The following is a 19,115-nucleotide window of genomic DNA, read 5'->3' on the forward strand; positions in this document are numbered from 1 at the left end:
GGGATTTCGGTCCACCCCGGGTGTCACCGTTAGAGGGGTGACCCCCATGACCATGACAAGTATATTATATTGTAAAAATCATGATTTTGAATGAAGGTTACCGGTTAATTCCTATGGTATTATCTAACAAAACAAGTTACAATGGAAAAGTACATGTTATAGAACCATTCTTGTTTTTTGTATTGGTTATTTCTTCATACTACATCTTTCATTTCTGTACTGGGGTGTAAATTCAAAATCTCGAGAACGAGGGGATGACGTTCGGAGTACATAGTTTTGAACGTTTATATCTCTCTACCGGATGAACGAAGTGGTTTGAAAATAACATTTTTCGAAAGATAAAAGATCTAAGAGAGATGTTTTTTTTTACTTATTGTCCATATAAACTTGTTTCAACAACCCAAAATTGCTTCAAAAAAAAAACCATTTAAGTCATTATAAATAGTGATAGTTTCTTCAAATTTCTTTTTAGTTTCGATTGGTCTACGGTTGATGGATGATGCATGATGCATCGGCTGGCCAACCTGTGGCAGTTTCTCTTTTACTGCCGTGATGAAATCGTTCGCTTGTGAATCGTTCGCTTGTGAATGCACCCAAGGGGTGGAGTATGATTTCGCACACATTTGGACAGTTAACCAGGTGATCACGTGATGATTTTTTTATCACGGAAAAGATATTTCGGATGTACGGAGGATTGAATAAGCTTGTCTTGATGATTTGAGTGTCGAACATCAAAAAGAGACATCAAACTAAAGGATATTATTTCGTATATATTCGAACAGAACGCATGACAATTCCAAGGAAAAACAAAATATTCATTCATCCATTTATTGAGAATTGATTTAGATGCAACTTCAAATAAATGATTACCATGCCAATGGTAGTCCTACGTTAACCTTGCGATTATATCACAGATATAACCCACTCCTAATTTTTTCTTCAAATTTCAGAATTTTAGGCATCCAAGTTGTACGGCCATAACAATTAACTTCAAACGCGTTTTTCTCGAAACTAGTGTTTTCAAACTGGCGTACACGATATCTCAAGTTCTACTTAACCGATTTATGTCTCCTATGAGTTATGTTATGTGAATGCAATCTGCATACATCTATCTATCGCATGAACCAATAAAAATCATGATTGTTAAATTTTACTATTTCTGAAAAAAGTGGAAACGTAGAAAAATACGTTTTAAACAGCATTTTTTTTGTTTTGACTTGTCCGAAGTTCATGCGATAGCGGCATCTTTACTGATTCAGATTCTGTTAGTTTTTTTTTGTTTCAGTAACCAGAAGGGTTGGAATCGTGTATGCCATGGCACACATTTTTTTTTAACTCTGGTACTTCATTAGTTTTTAACTATTCTAGTTATGAATATATTTTTCCGTTCTATTTTTGTTTCATTGTTGAATGGTAGATAAACAAATAATGATAACAAAAAGTAAAAATATTCTTTGTTTTATTCTTTCGGAGCTCTAAAAACGTCCGAAATTCGTACACCTACACTAGAATACCCCCTTAATAGATAGAGGTAAATATAGTTCGACAATATTGTAGCTCCAGTTATTCAAGCAACTTTGTAGAACAAAGTTTTTTTCTATCACTATTTCTGTAACCTTTTTGGTGGTTTTATTCTAAGTTGCATTAGGAAGAAGACGGTGACGGGTAATGTCGGGGACATAACCGATAAGATGTAGGACTGCAACAAGAGTTGCCAATTTAAATAACTTATCAAATATCCGAGTAGTTTTTCTGTACCTATTAGCAAATTTACATCTCTAACGCTCCCAAAAAAAAAACCAAATCGATTGTGTTGGCGGTAACTATAGCAAGGAACAGAACTCTCATTTTTGTAATTTGTTTTGTTTCCATCCGACTTGCAATACATTGTACTTTAAAGTCACCTTCAATTTGGAAGCTATGCATGAAATCGCAAATACTGAATAATCGTAAAGTCCCTAACCATCACTAAGCTCAAAAACACCTCTAAATTTACCCAGGCTCTCCCAAGCAAACAAAAATCAGTTAACATATTATATTATTCGGATATCACTTTAGAATGCATCGTATTGTAAAAACTTTCAATAACTTTTCGGTGAAAGGTGGTGAAAATCGCCAATGGTTTCTCTTTTGTTCTCACGAGGTTGAAATTTTTGTCCTCATTTCGCCATTTTGCCTCATATATTTGTTGGAATAGGAAATAGAAAATAGAAAATAGAAAATAGAAAATAGAAAATAGAAAAGAGAAAATAGAAAATAGGAAATAGGAAATAGGAAATAGGAAATAGGAAATAGGAAATAGGAAATAGGAAATAGGAAATAGGAAATAGGAAATAGGAAATAGGAAATAGGAAATAGGAAATAGGAAATAGGAAATAGGAAATAGGAAATAGGAAATAGGAAATAGGAAATAGGAAATAGGAAATAGGAAATAGGAAATAGGAAATAGGAAATAGGAAATAGGAAATAGGAAATAGGAAATAGGAAATAGGAAATAGGAAATAGGAAATAGGAAATAGGAAATAGGAAATAGGAAATAGGAAATAGGAAATAGGAAATAGGAAATAGGAAATAGGAAATAGGAAATAGGAAATAGGAAATAGGAAATAGGAAATAGGAAATAGGAAATAGGAAATAGGAAATAGGAAATAGGAAATAGGAAATAGGAAATAGGAAATAGTAAATAGGAAATAGGAAATAGGAAATAGGAAATAGGAAATAGGAAATAGGAAATAGGAAATAGGAAATAGGAAATAGGAAATAGGAAATAGGAAATAGGAAATAGGAAATAGGAAATAGGAAATAGGAAATAGGAAATAGGAAATAGGAAATAGGAAATAGGAAATAGGAAATAGGAAATAGGAAATAGGAAATAGGAAATAGGAAATAGGAAATAGGAAATAGGAAATAGGAAATAGGAAATAGGAAATAGGAAATAGGAAATAGGAAATAGGAAATAGGAAATAGGAAATAGGAAATAGGAAATAGGAAATAGGAAATAGGAAATAGGAAATAGGAAATAGGAAATAGGAAATAGGAAATAGGAAATAGGAAATAGGAAATAGGAAATAGGAAATAGGAAATAGGAAATAGGAAATAGGAAATAGGAAATAGGAAATAGGAAATAGGAAATAGGAAATAGGAAATAGGAAATAGGAAATAGGAAATAGGAAATAGGAAATAGGAAATAGGAAATAGGAAATAGGAAATAGGAAATAGGAAATAGGAAATAGGAAATAGGAAATAGGAAATAGGAAATAGGAAATAGGAAATAGGAAATAGGAAATAGGAAATAGGAAATAGGAAATAGGAAATAGGAAATAGGAAATAGGAAATAGGAAATAGGAAATAGGAAATAGGAAATAGGAAATAGGAAATAGGAAATAGGAAATAGGAAATAGGAAATAGGAAATAGGAAATAGGAAATAGGAAATAGGAAATAGGAAATAGGAAATAGGAAATAGGAAATAGGAAATAGGAAATAGGAAATAGGAAATAGGAAATAAGAAATAGGAAATAGGAAATAGGAAATAGGAAATAGCACTTCCAGGAGGAAACTATAATTCAGCCATTCCATGCCAAACCGATATAGTGGTTCTCACATTTTCGTGAAAAGTGGTACGTACTGAACCGATTTAGATGATCGATAAATCAAATCAAAACAAATTGGCTGGTCTATTTTTAAAATACTGCACTTACGAAAAATATGAATTTTGCTCACGTTATTATTTCTTTTTTTTATAAATTCGTTTATTTTTACAGGCTAAGTTTAAAGGAGGCGTAATTCTATTGTTAATAAGGTAGAAAACCGATTACTCGCGGTTGACTCGAGTTTAGAAGGGTTACATATTTTTATCAGGAAAAGGATGGGATATAAGGAGATTATAACAAAGTTGTTGATCACACTTATTTCTTAACCCTATTTTATATCTATTATGTATTTACATTTCAATTTATTCTATTGTTAGTAAGAAGAAAACCGATTGTTCGTGAAGGAAAAAAGGAGGGGATGAAGATAAGGACAATCACACACGAAGATCGATAGCTTTAAGGAAAACATATGTTTGGGACATGTAATCGAGGTCTAATCGAGCCAACACATTGATTGTGTTTGTTTTTTATAGATTACTTGATATCGGGACCTAGGGCAGTATATATTTTTAATTTTTTTTTTTTGAAAGCTGAGGATTTTTACATAACATAGATGTGATGCTTTTCTTTTTTAAGTTATGATTTGTCAAAGTTAACTGATGGTCCGAAATTTTTTTTTTCAAGTTAACAAAGTTAACATGTTTCCAGTTTTCGTATTATAAAGGGTGTGTCACATCAAATTTCATCACGGAAAAAACGCTGTAGAAATTCGCCCAGTAGACCGATCCTTTTGAAAATTTTAGACAGTAAAATAAAAACTATTAAACAACTTTTGGCATTTTCTTTTTACAAGGAAACTTCGATATAACGTACCCTCGTTATAACGTGCCCTCGATATAACGTACATTTTACCTCGATATAACGTACACATTTCCAAAGCGTAAAGGAACATTTTTTTCAATATTTTTTTTCTGATAGAACAATGAATTATATGTATTGTGATGCTAAAATAAGTTTTGTACCTTCAATCAATCCCGAAATACAGCTGGTTTTGTGATTCCGGATTCTAAATGAATCAAGTTTTAATCAACAGTACGAAGGGGAACATCATGAGAAAAGCTGGCTTCGTCTTCTGATTGAAGTTATTCATTAACTTTACTAAAACAGCAACACAATAATGTATTATAGACTACGTTTGTGAGTACTTTATTATGCTTCGATATAACGTAAAATTCGCTACAACGTACAATTTTGAAAGTAAAATGTACGTTATATCGATGTTTACCTGTATTCATACTTCGAGCCCAAGCCCGTCTTTACCCCGTCCATAAGGTTCTGTACAACGTCAGGTTGTAGTTTTTTTTTACAGAAATCCATTTTCTCTTGAAGTCTGCCTCCGATTTGACAACTTTTGGGTTCTTCCGGAGGGCCTGCTTCATAATCGCCCAATATTTCTCTATTGGGCAAAGCTCCGGCGCGTTGGGCGGTTTCATTTCCTTTGGCACGAAGGTGACCCCGTTGGCTTCATACCACTCCAACACGTCCTTTGAATAGTGGCACGAAGCGAGATCCAGCCAGAAGATGGTCGGGCCCTCGTGCTGCTTCAATAGTGGTAGTAAGCGCTTCTGTAGGCACTCCTTAAGGTAAACCTGCCCGTTTACCGTGCCGGTCATCACGAAGGGGGCGCTCCGCTTTCCGGAAGAGCAGATCGCTTGCCACACCATGTACTTTTTGACAAACTTGGATAGTTTCTGCTTGCGAATCTCCTCCGGAACGCTGAATTTGTCCTCTGCGGAGAAGAACAACAGGCCCGGCAACTGACGAAAGTCCGCTTTGACGTAGGTTTCGTCGTCCATTACCAGGCAATGCGGCTTCGTCAGCATTTCGGTGTACAGCTTCCGGGCTCGCGTCTTCCCCACCATGTTTTGCCTTTCGTCGCGGTTAGGAGCCTTCTGAACCTTGTATGTACTCAGGCCCTCCCGCTGCTTGGTCCGCTGTACGAATGAACTTGACAAATTCAGCTTATTGGCGACATCCCGGACCGAACTTCTGGGATCACGTCTAAACTGCTTAACTACGCGCTTGTGATCTTTTTCACTGACGGAGCATCAATTTTTGCCGTTCTTCACCTTCCGGTCGATGGTTAGGTTCTCGAAGTATCGTTTTAGTACTCTGCTGACCGTGGATTGGACGATTCCCAGCATCTTACCGATGTCCCGATGTGACAACTCCGGATTCTCGAAATGAGTGCGCAGGATTAATTCACGACGCTCTTTTTCGTTCGACGACATTTTTCCAAATTTACGAAAAATTGACAGTGAAGCATGGCCAGCGTGATCTATACACTCTTATCTGATTATAAGCGAAAGCTGAAGATATAATTCCTAAAAATTAAATTTCTACAGCGTTTTTCCGTGATGCAATTTGATGTAACACACCCTTTATTCCTATATTCCTATTCGATCAACATTTCTATACGACGAGACTAGATCTATGCGACTAGAACCCAATTTTTTGCAAGTGTAATACTTTTTCGAAGAAAACTAGCTCATTGACCTAAATTTAATATGTCGAGACCATGTAAACTATAAAAAGTTGAATGTATTTATTCAATATTTACGGAAACAAAATTAATTTTTTCATCAATTCAGAAAAAAAAACATTGGCTTGAATTTGATATATCGATCATCTAAATCGGTCCAGCAGTTCAAAAGTATTAAATTTTTTAAAACAGTCTTTTTGGAAAAAAGGGGAAAGATTTCATTTTTCGGACCACCCTTGAAAGGAAATGGTCACACTAATGAAAAAAATAAGAAAATACGGGTAAAATATTTTGTGATAAGGAACAAAATCACAAATTTTAACGAAAATCTGAGAACCACTACACAGTGGAATTCTCTATCTTCACCTTCAATGGACCTAACATTTCTAGCTTCCGCCCTCCTCAACGTAGTATTTTTTGCGTCATTTTTTTCAAAAATTAGTTGAGATTCTTGCCAAGCAACACGGCTTTATTTTATTATGCTAAGAGTTTAGGCAAGCCTTATATGGACCATACCATAAGAATCACTGAAGCTTTGCCTTCTATGGGATATATCGCCTCCATGTAAATGTAAGTTGGATTATAAGAATAATTCGGTCTATTCAATGATTCCCAATTTCCAAATTCATACCTATGTACTTCATCCCTTTCGTGGCGAGGAAAAAGCCTTCCGACACAGACACAATATGACCTGTTGTTTCACCTTTGTGTGGCATAATATTAGCCGTTTAATTTGCTCGAAGTTTCACCCGCGTCGATCTCCTTCCTCCGGTTGGATCAATTCTGGGCGTTACTCCGAAGCTAAAACTTTTATCCCACCGAAGAAGTTAAGGAAACGACACAGGAAGGCCAAGGAAAAGAGAAAAAAAAACCGAGCTCATCACACCCAAAGTTAACAGTCACCGCTAGACAGCAGACACGTTCATAGCCACAAGGCAGAACTCGCCTCTCCCAGGTAAGGATACATACACACACACACCTGTAGAGACAACACTGGAACACTGCAGGCGCACTTTTATGGGGAAAGTTTTCCTTTCCGCACGACTTCACTTCCAAACCAACGAAAAACGGACAGTTTCGAGGCAACGCGAATAAGTCTCCGCAAAGAGGAAGTGATCTTTTGATAATTAAAAATTTCCTCTCGACTTAGCGTCAAGGAGCAGCTTGGTAAGCAGTTTTGAGTGCGGTTCAGGATAATGTGTTTGGTTGAGTAACTCTTGCAATCTCAATTCTTGACTCGTTAAATTGTTTTAATTGCTCCATAAACTGCAAATTCCCGCATGGATACCAAATTTTGTTGTTTCCTCTCTTTTTATTTCCAGGTCACTGTTGGGTCAAGTAAACTCAGGCTGAATAAACACGTGAAACATTCTGCACTAATTAGTCCCGGTGGTGGAACAGACACCGACTGCAGACGGCCCGTTCCAGCTACGTGCTTGTGGCCTGCTCCACTTCAAATAGTAATCCTGCAGCGGAATAGTAAATCCGACATATAAACCAGTAGCAGCGTCATTGGTTGCATTGGCGCATGGTGTGAAACAGCTGTAGCTAAATGCCAAAAATAGACGGCAAGTAAATTAAAACAGTTCGCCTCCCGCGGTTGTACGGTTTGCACAGTGTAACACAGTTTGACGGAGTTCACACACGGAACTCGTGCTAGCGGAGGCTGGCGTTGTGACACCTTGTACTACAGCCACTACCACCACCAGCAGCTAGGGGCCAGAGTAAATGAGTTGATTCCCACGAACCCCGACCACCGTCACTGGTCTCTGGGCTATCACGCTTGCGAAAATTCGCTCTCGCTAAAGTTTCCCCACGTCCGTCGGAGTTCCCGAGAGTTTGGAATGCTGAAAATGATCTTCAGTGATTTAGTATTCAGCGTGCAGTTCGTGGTTTTGTTTCAAAGCTACTGCTGCACCGCCGTAACAGTTTCGCGCAGAACTTCATCAACGCCAACCGCTGCCACCGGCGACGGTGGGGCCAACAATGGTGCTATTGCGAACACCAACAGTAGCAGGGTTCTACCGAACTCACCATCACCACCATCATCATCGTCATCATCATCGCCACCATCATCAGCGATGCAAAAGTATGACCTTCCTGGAGGTAAGTACACCCACATATGTTCATCTCCTACAGCGAGGGAGCAATGGGTTGGGTGAAGCCCCATTTCAAATCTACGATGGAATGTAATGTAGCGATTCGTCAGTCAGCGTGGAAATCACTTGCTTCATTAGGCGATGGGTTTACGATTCGGTTAGCACTAGCGGAGATTGCAGATATCCGTAGGGGGTTCTCTCTGGTGCAAACGTGTGAAATTGAGAGTTGCACTGGCAACGCATTAAAATTCTGTTCAAAATTTTTGGTTGGATGAATTTTTCCTTACAAAAAATAACTTTCATGCATAAATGAAACTCGTGAAGCATATGCGGTTTGGGAGGGTTGACGATATGCATACTGAAGGATATTTAGTGCACACCATCCCTTTCCTGTTTTCGATATTTTCATTAGTTGAAGAGGTTGATGGTCGTCCTTGACGTGGCAAATCGCTCATATTTAAATGCCTTATACCATTCATACATCCGTGTTTTCGACATAGTGGAGTCACCAAAGGTATTCTGCAACATTTTCAACGTATCGAGATCATCAATAAAATTATTCATATAAAAAATCACCGAGAAAAAAAAGTTACCTTATTCTTAATGATGCTGTAAACAAACTAAATGACAGATTGCGCTCAAAATTGATATTGATATTGACACGTTGTGCCACGTGCTACACTTTCCGTTTAGTCAACATCAAGAGCGTTTTTAAAATATAAGTGTCAGATCTCGCTCCAAAATGTATTTATTGTATAAAAGGGAAATATTCAGAAATTCCACCAGGAAGTAATCACATATCGTAAATCATCCGAAAACAAACCATTTTTTTAATATTTGCTTATTTTGTAACTGTCAGTCCTAGAGATCAACATTTTTATAACGAAAAGCTCAACATCAATCCAAGGGAATCGACACGGGGCTCAACGTGTTAAGGTCACTGATAGTAGTATTAACTTAAAAAAATGTTAGGTGGAAAAAATTACAAATTTCCAGTCTATATTTGATAGAATGTACACGAGGAAGCAGTGATATTTGTGAATCTATTAGAAAGGTTTTCTCGTATAAAAGAGAATGATTTTACAACCATCAAAAATAATAGTGAAAAAAAAACTCTTACTAAATGAAGAAAATACGGGTGAGCAATGTCGGGGACATAACCGAAGAGACGTAGAACTACACCAAGGGCTGTCAATTTGAATAACTTATCCGATTATCCGAGTAGTTTGCCTATTATCAAAATTACATCTCAAACGCTCCTGTAAACATCATTCACAAACAAATAATCCACAAGTTACACTATTTAGCATCTTTCGCAGAACTGCAACAAAATATCCGAAATCGACTGTGTTGGTAATAACTATAACAATGAACACTGCTCTCGCTTTTGGGAAATTTCTTCTTTCCATCCAGCTTGCAATGGTGCAACACTAGGATGTCAATTAATGTATGGGAAAAATCGAAAAATAACCCAAGGGGGAAGTAAAGGAAATCGGGGTTTACGATTTTTTTTTGGAATTAGTGATGACCATTTTCATTGGCACCCTATGCAACACATGACGCCACTTTCAATTCGGAAAACATACATGAATTCGTAAAAACTATATGATCGATGTGTACATACAGCCATTCCATACCAAACCAATATAAGTTACACCGGGGCAAGCTGAAATTCGGGGTAAGTTAAAACGGAATTAATAACTTCTACAAGGAATGATGGATTGACGTGATACAAATAAACATTATCTTTCAACCCATCTTATGACAGCCGTTACCAGAATGTTAGAATGCTTCAACGCAATTCTCGCCTATGTTTACCTTTTTTTGTTCCGTAGATCAACACAAAAATTTTTGCGCGCTGACTCAATCGGTCCGAAAACACTGTTTTTTTCATCTAAAATATCGCCAGAATCGCACGTCAGGCAATCAAAGAGGGATAATCGAGTGTAGTGGTTATGAAAACTAAACTGAAAAATCTTTTTCCGTATAGCTCTGGGCATTTAAACTCACCCCATGCTTTTTTCAATTCTGGAATAAGTTGAAACCTGTGAAAATCGACTATTTTTTAAACATTGCTGCAGATGCCGCACGTTATTTGTCGGTGATTGCTGTATGAATGAATGATTATAAATTTATAAAATAAGAATCATTCATATTTCGTTCCTCAGTATGTTCTACATAATTTATGAATGCACAGACATGATACAAGTAAAATTTATTAATTTTGAAACTAGGGGTCGTTCAAATATTACGTAACGTATTTTTTTTTACTATTTCAGACTCCTTGTTCTCTACATGAAACAAATGGTCAATTGCATAAAAAAAATTAGACGTGTTTGTATTTATTTCTAAACAAGTTTCCGTAACATTTGAATATTTGAATGATCCCATAAAGCTTATTAGTAGCCGTTATGAGTGGCTCTACTCTGACATGAAAGCGTCTAAACTAGTATTCTCGGTGTTATTGTTTCGTATATGAATGCCTAGTATGTAGTGTTTATTTTGCGTGTATTGAACTACTCCCCCACATCTCACGTGTACCAAAACCCTTCTTCCAAGTGTTTTTATGTAATTTCTTTAATTTAGTGTTTCAGTTGTAGATAGTTCAGTTGTAGATAGTTCGAGAAGCAAAACCGCACATTAGACTCACAATTGTTCCGCGTTTCAACTTATCCTGCTCTATGGACAAGTTGAAAAAAGCGATATGAAAACTAAACATTTTCAAAATTGATATTTTCTGAAACATCCAGTATAAATCCCTAAGTTTTATCGAGTCATCTGTTATACCTTGTATATGCTGCGAACAGATTTCAATTGAGTGATTTAGTGATATTTTAAGATAACTTTCAAGTTGAACTTCGAATAAATCGTTTCAACTCACCCCGGTGTACCTTAGTGGTTTTTAGATTTCCGCGAAAATTTGAAGTTTTGTTTTTATCGTGAAATATTAGACCCGCATTTTTTCTCATTGGGGCACCTATTTCCATTTTAGGGTATGACTTTCTTTTCTCTTTTTTCCAAAAATGTATTTTTTCAAAAAATCATGGCTTTTAAACCACTAAACCGATGGAGATGATCGACATATCAAATTAAACTAAATTAGCTAACCTAGCTATTAGCGTTATTGATTTTTCGGACCACCCTGAAATGGAAAAGATTACGCCAGTTTTCGATAAAGGAAAAAAAATACCAGTTTTAACAAAAATCTGAGAACCCCTGTATTGGTTTGATATGGAATGGCTGTATAGACATCAAACATCGAATGGACAAACAACGCTTATAACGATGTAATTATAGAATATATGGGAATTAAATTTTCCCACTTATCCTATTTTCCTTCAGTGTTTAACAAAAAATTTCAATTGTCATGTTTGAATAGAAAATGGTTGGTTTTAATATGTGTCATATTTTATGGGACCCCCCTTCCCTTTCCAAGAGAAAGGAGGGGTGTCATAGAGCAATTCCAAATGAAACACATGAGTATTTTTGATTCGAATGAAAGTTTGTATTCCGTTTGTGTTGGAGGAAATATGAGTTTTCCACAGCAATTGAGATTTTTTTGACTCAAGTGTGACTTTTGGAAAGGGCGTATCGATTTTAATAAGAGAAAACTTAAATTTGCAATATCTAAAATATGTATTTTTCATTTTATTTTTCATTTTTTCATTTAAAATAGAAGTCATGTAGAAAATTAAAAAAATGAGTCCAAGATGATAAAACTATTTTTGACGAACATTGTGAAATCTCGATTTTTTACGATTTCTATAAGAGTTCTCCCTCATCCGCCAAACCACCAAAAAATATTTACTGTCCCCTAAAACCTTCGCATGCCGAATTTGGCTGCATTTGCTTGATTAGTTTTTGAGTTATGCAGAAATTTATGTTTCATTTGTATGGCAGCCCCCCTTAGGGAGGAGGAAGGGTATCGAACTACCATAGAAACTTTTCGTGCCCCTCAAACCTCCACATGCCAAATTTGATTCCATTTATTTGATTAGAAACATGACGTAGGACCTTGAGGACAATTGCTTTTGAATTGCGTTTTTCTATCTGCTCAGAAATCCTTAAATTCAACTCATTGAAACGTCAAATGGTGGCCCTAGAAAACCCGTTTGTTATATGATCTGAGCTGAATTTTAAACGGACTGAAGAGTTGTGGTGGTAAGAGAGTTATTAATAATTTCTATTTTCACTAGATTTGCTGTTTCACTACATTAGGGTGCCAATGAAAATGGGCATCTCGAATATCAAAAAGTTACCTCTTAAAAAATGCCTCATGCAGAATTTCAGCTCAATCGGACTTAAGGGAGAGTGGGGCAAAGCGGTCAAAGTTTAAGTTTAACTGAAAATCAAAAAATCACCCAAGTAAAGGAAATCGGGATTTTCGAAAAAAAATGATGCCAAATGTCTTAAAATTGCATGAAACGTCGAGATCTACTGTCATCTCGATATTTTTTTTGGTCAAAAATCGACACTCTGGGACGTTTTTTTCGGAATACGAGAAGAAACGTGGCATCAAATGTTTTTTTTTTTTTCGAAAACCCCGATTTCCTTTATGTTTTTCTTGTGAAAGGCAATATCTTTTTCTCTCTCCAAGTGTTCTCGTTATGCTCATTCGTTCCGTTCAGCGTAATCTGCTTTGTTCATGTACGAGGGTCGTTCAAAAAAGAAGTTTCAGTGCCTCAGAAATCGCGGACAAATAAAGTTAGGACAAAAAACAAGGTGATTTTCGAAATCTACGTTTTATTTTATATTTTTCTACATAATCGCCGTAACGTTCGAGGCATATTTCATAGTGTGGCACGAGTTTTTCTATTCCGAGCGCGAAGTGCGTAGCGTCCAACTTTTTGAGGTGCGATGTAACTGCGTTACGACTTTCTTCAGTGTTATCGAATCGTTTACCGCCGAACGCCTGTTTCATCTCCGGGAATTAGTGGTAGTCGCTAGGGACGAGGTCTGGGAAGTAAGGAGGATGATCGAACACAGTCCATTTGAATGTTTTCAATTGCTCTTGAGTTACGCGAGCAGAATGGGGCCGCGCATTATCGTGGATGAGGAACACTCCTTTCGTCAATAAACCTGGCCTTTTGTTCTTAATCGGTCCAAAACTTCACAATAGTACGGTGATGAAACAGGCGTTCGGCGGTCAACGATTCGATAATACTGAAGAAATTCGTGACGCAGTTACATCGCACTTCAAAAAGATGGACGCTACGCACTTCGCACTCGGAATAGAAAAAATCGTGCCACGCTATGAAAAATGCCTCGAACGTTACGGCGATTATGTAGAAGAATAAAAAATAAAACGTAGATTACGAAAATCACCTTGCTTTTTGTCCTAACTTCATTCTTCCGGAATTTCTGAGGCACTGAAACTTATGTTTTGAACGACCCTCGTATGTATTCAGTTCAACCGGACTTCTTTCGTTCCCAATCAGTTCGTTCGGCATTATTTCGTAAGGCGAGCTAACTTTTCTGGAAAAGTACGACCGTTCATTCAATCTTCTTGGCGAGCTAATTCTTTCATACCGTTCGCGAGCAGTTTACCCGTCTCTACCATGAAGACTAATGCCCGAATTGTATGCAAACCTGTTGTTTGTTGCTCTTCCCCCACACGGCAAGCAGCGAGTAAAATCTTAAAAACATACCTCATTTTTCGTAGAGTGAGAAGTACGTAGTCCTACGTCAAAAAAAAAAACTTTAGATGTTCCTTATGGGCTAATGTTATATTCTGTACTTTTCCAAGAAAAGCGAAATATTCTTCAACAGGGTTCCGCTTTCATTTTAATCCTTCTCCAAAAATTTTCCGATATAAAAAAAAACATAAAATAGCAACCCAATCGAAGTGAATTTGATTTTCTTGTACCGATTCGGGCACACAATTTATAGCATAAACCGCTTAAGTCATCCAAACTATCCAACTTCTTCCCCGCTCGTGTTTAGGTAACGAAGGCAAGAAAACAAAACGAACGAACGGTAAGAAAGGCGAAAAAACACGCACACTCGTAATACCCACACCGGAAGCTGGGTGCCAATTCTGGTACCATAATTTACCCAACTAAGCCCCGATTACTCGATCCTTCGGAGAAAGCCCCACAAGCGAACATAAGCTCCCCGCCTGTCAGTTGTGTGCCGAATGTGTTTGCCCAGTCCGATCCAGAGTGGACTCTACGCGCCACCACGATGACCCAGTTGAATGGTTGAATAAATTTAATTAAAGTATTCTCCGCTGCAAATGGGAGCCCCTCTCCCGGCAGAGTGACGTTCGTGCAACACATAGCTTTATGTACACTCACACTCAGTTAGACTTTTTAGTCTGTTTCAGTCCCAGGAAAAACTCTCCCCCGACGTTGGCTTTAGTTTGGCGACAACATCCAACCGAGGAGATAGGGACAAGCTTCTATTACGAAAATGTCTCTCAGTTTTCACATTCGCATGCCCCTCTGACGAGAGTGAGTGGCTTAAATTATTGGAAGTCCACACGACCGTCACATGCAGCACACCGGGCTAATCCTGGATTGACTGGTCGTAAAATCCGTCTGTGAGGTCAACGTAAAAACCCTCGCCTGAACTCGGAATTTAAATACAGGAAGTGAGTCCACCGAGCGCAGCTCCAGCGCCAGGGGGATAACCCTCAATTAAGCGCGTGTAGTGAATGCATAATCAATTTCAGCAATATGTTGTTGCCTTATAATGGTTAGCAGGCTGAGTGTGGTGACTCTGGGATGTGTGAATGTTGGTTTATTAATCCATATTTGGCTAATTCCTTTCATTTTTCGGTGGCACTAACGTTCTTAACCCTCTAAGATCCAATTTTTTTATTCGTCTAAAAAACCATTCCACTTTTATCTCGAATTTCCGATTTTCAACATTGAATACTCCTAGCAGAAAGCTACAAGCATAAAATCAATGTGTATGTGTTATAGATGAAAATATTCTAAAGACGTTCTAGTGGGGGTGAACATTGAAAATAATGTCTGAATAATTTGAAAAGAAAATCCGTGAAGCCCGTCTAAAGGCGGGGTTGGGTTGTAGAGGGTTAATAGAATTTCTCTATAATAAACCGTGCATCATATTTGTTTCTAACACTCGGTTGAGATTTCTACGCCGAATAACACGCCTTGAGGGTATTGAAGGTAGGCCCTAGAATCTCGGATATGGGAGCCACAGACTGGCTACTTGTAGCTTTAATTTCCGTCCCCCCACTCCCCTCTCCCCGAGTGGGCGGTGGAAATGATTGATGGAAAACGACAATTCTGGCAGCATGATTGATTCAATCACTTTGTCTTCATCTGAACTTGGAAAAGGCCTGCCATTCGTCGGACTAGAAATAATTAACTTTTGTCTTGTTCATTTCACAAGACTTTTTTTACGCTCAACAGACGATCGCTCTCGAGACTCTCTCGCTTGGGGGGAGGTGTGAAAAACTGTACCTGTGAAATCACTGTTCACACACACCGACAATGATTGAACTTTTTTTTTTATGGCGAACATTCATGTCTAAATATGCCCTACCCTACATATATCAGTTTGTTTTATGTTGGTCCTTTTCTTCTTTCCCCAGAACTCGGACAGTCGTGCCTAGTGGTGGAAGATTGTCGTCAATATGCCTACACGTGTGACAACCAGAGCAGAGCCTGCGATTGTTCCGAGGGGTACCGACCGGACGAACCAGCCAAGATATGCGTAGGAGGTGAGTGAACGGTGTCGGGCAAACGTTGTTCCTGAGTCAGAATGATTACTTAAAATCACTCCAATAAGCTACGTATTAAGCAGCACATTGTTCACCAAGAGAGGGTAAATTATACCGTAACAGGTGATCATCAAAATTCATTCATGCTAATATTCAAAACGTATTCAATTGAGTAAATACCGTTTGTCGTAAGCGAGTTTTCATGGTGACTTTCTCCAGTGTCTCCTGGCTTTGGTCGCACATGCTTTCATTTGTCAGTCCGAAGTGGGTTTCGCGTATGTATGGACGGTACCGAAGGGTCATTCTGCATTGAACACACGTTCACTTCTCGAGTATCTGCCGTATCCGGCATTCTATCCTCCGTGTTCTGGGACAAACGGAACAAGTATTAAATTGGGAGGCTTCCACGCATCGCAACCCAAAGGGAACACAGCTAGTGAAATCATCTTATCACCATTAGGGTAGACCGGCAAATGTTGAACAGCTGAGACGCGCATATTCATATTTTTTTTTTATTTTTCCGGGATAAGTCATAAAAATGTTATTTTGTATGTGTACAAGTCCATTGAATACAGATTGATGTTCATATTTCCAGTCTCCGGGATTAAAGATGGATCGCTACCTCTACACATTGCACCTTCATCTGTTGTCGACAATTATGTCGTTTGAATTTGATACCACCATGGGTGGCGGCAAGGCAGCTGCTTGATAACTTATGTTGGGAACCTCTAACCAACCTGTTCGAAACTACTCCCCCTCTTGGAGACCCAACGTCCCGATGCGTTTGATTTCATAGTTCCATATTGAGTTGTGGCTCCTGATTATTATTTGCTGATTTTAGTGAAAATATCCTTATTCTGAAATTATTGGTTTTCAATAAAAAAAAATAAAAAATTTTGATAAAAAGGCTAAAACTGCATGTGGAAATTCCCACTGTTGCGACAGTGAGTTGCTTATGATTTCGTGTTATATCTTCTTTAAAGTGCCTTTTTCAATTTGCAGGTCATCCATTTTTTTTTGTTTTTTCGAATTTCGGAAACTTGATTTTTATTAAAATTAAGATAAATTTGTTCATAATTTCTTCATCTTCTAATGTTTCTAAGGCAAATTCTAATTCGTCAGGATATACAATAATGTGTATTAATATTATTTTCTGTTTTGCTAGATGAATCGATTCTCTAATGCATTCAATATGGATATTCAATTTTCAAGTGAACGGAGTTTACATTGATATTGAGTACTTGTTTAAGTACTTTCAAATCCCTGCTGTAATCGGTTTCATTTCTATTTTCTATCAATTTTTACGTAGGATTACGTCTTTCATTTCTGTACCGGGGTGAAAGTACAAAGTTTCGAAAACTAGAGAGTGACGCTGGGGTGCAAGGTTTTGAACGTTAATAGCTCTTTACCGGTTGAAAGGAGGGGTATAATAATCACTTCCTTCGAAAGATAAAATGACAAAGAGTTATATGATTGTCACTTATTGAACCAAAAAATCGTTTCAAAATCTATCTCATTGATGATAATTGCTTTTGTGGTGATCGAAATGTGTTCCCGAACACGGACGCATAATCAAGCCAACTGGAGAAACCGTAATCGCGGATATGTGCAGGCTGTGAATTCTGTCACTCGCTTGCAAATGCGCTCGAACAAAGGAAGATTTGCGCATTCAGTTTCAGTGATGTAATCGTATCCAAGAGCATCAGTTACTATTCTGCTTCCGCGTGGAGTGGTCATGAAAATTCTCGTGTTTTATTCTAACGAAAACAAAATGGAATTATGTTTCAAGCTTCATCAGTTGCTGTTGCAAAGCCACGCAAACCAAATGGTTCTTTTCTGGACCACCAACAAGTTCGCAATACAGGTCGGACTCGATTATATACAGACTCGATTATATGTAATTTGATTATATACAACTTTGGACTCGGATCCAATTTTGTTTTTTTTTTATATTTCAAATTTAGCTTATTTCATGAAGAAATGTAACCTTTCAACGTTAAGGTGAAGTTTAAGTGGGTATTACGTGTACAGTGGGGTAAAAATAGTGAGTTTCGAAGATTTTGCTTGAATTTTCACCAGGAATCGTTTATATCGATATTGCAGCCAAATTAAGAAAGATAGAAGTTGTGCGTCAAAGAACAAATTGTAGAGCGGTTAAAGAACTTCAATTTAATTAATAGAAACAATCTAGTTTAATATAAATTTTCAGGAAGAAATTAATAATAACACATTAAAAATTATTAACTTTTTAGTTTTTCACTTCCAAAATGTTATTCAAATCCACTAATTTAGTTGTTACACTACTATATCCTGTACTAAATTTTCTCATCTTTCAAACGAAAAAAGATCTATAATTCTGTCAATGTTGAAATTCGAACATATGCGTAGGAGGATTTTTTTCATCAAAAATGATCGTCTATCACCTCCTGAGAGAATGTGGATAAATTATTTTTTTCCTGTGAGAAAGGTGCTTTCTGACTTCAAGGGGATGAATCAAAAATCAAATTCCTCTTTTATTTTCAAAAAACCAAAAATACATGAAAAAAAACAAATAAAGGAAAAAAATTGACTCGATTATATACAGTGAAAAGAAATCAAAAACTCTATATAATCGAGTCCGCGCTGTATTTGATTACCTGAGGTGCAATTCTGAAGATATTTTGAATAAAAATCGGTGTATTCGGACCGATTGAATCAGCGGGCAAAAATGTTCGTATTAATTTCACGAATGACGAAAAGCAAACAAAGGCGCGGATTGCGTCAAGGCATTCCAATATTCTGGTTTTGACTGTCATAAGGCTAGGTAAAAGATATTGTTTAATGAAAAAAAAATATATCACGCCAATTCAACATTCATAGTAAAAGTAGTTGCTTCCGTTTCAAAATACCCCAAATTGCCCCGGTGTACCTTAAAAATTTTTTTAGCGAAAGATAATTTCACATGAAGCTTCGATTTAAAATATGCTAGAAAATGGCGGAAAATTTAGTTAACATGTTGAGTGCCACTGTTTTAGAGCGATTCTATGGAAATTATTAGTGCCATCGTTTCTTATCGCAGTGGAAGGTATTTTTGTTCGAAAAGGAATGCTTATAAGCTTATATGCATATATTAGTTACCTTTATTATCATCTGTTATACTGTCAGTCCCCGGTGACTGACGCAGCCTGAGCAAATTTTACTTTGAATTCTG

At 37.2% G+C, this 19,115-nt stretch overlaps 1 protein-coding gene across 1 annotated transcript; it reads left to right on the top strand.

Moving 5' to 3' along the window:
• Positions 1–6,695: 6,695 nt before the first annotated feature.
• LOC129780215 (uncharacterized) lies at positions 6,696–15,933 on the top strand. Its single transcript, XM_055788250.1, has 3 exons — positions 6,696–7,088; positions 7,456–8,239; positions 15,797–15,933. Exons 2-3 carry the CDS (start codon positions 7,978–7,980, stop codon positions 15,931–15,933), a joined length of 399 nt encoding a protein of 132 aa, XP_055644225.1. The 5' UTR covers positions 6,696–7,088; positions 7,456–7,977.
• The last annotated feature ends 3,182 nt before the right edge of the window (positions 15,934–19,115 follow it).

The sequence above is a fragment of the Toxorhynchites rutilus genome, chromosome 1 (genome assembly GCF_029784135.1).
Source record: "Toxorhynchites rutilus septentrionalis strain SRP chromosome 1, ASM2978413v1, whole genome shotgun sequence".
Classification (NCBI taxonomy): Eukaryota; Metazoa; Arthropoda; class Insecta; order Diptera; family Culicidae; genus Toxorhynchites; species Toxorhynchites rutilus.

Excerpts from the sequence above, each read along its gene's own strand:
- LOC129780215 (XM_055788250.1), top strand. The coding sequence starts at position 7,978 with ATGCTGAAAATGATCTTCAGTGATTTAGTATTCAGCGTGCAGTTCGTG. Across the intron at positions 8,240-15,796 it reads AAAGTATGACCTTCCTGGAG|AACTCGGACAGTCGTGCCTA; the intron begins GTAAGTACACCC and ends TTCTTTCCCCAG.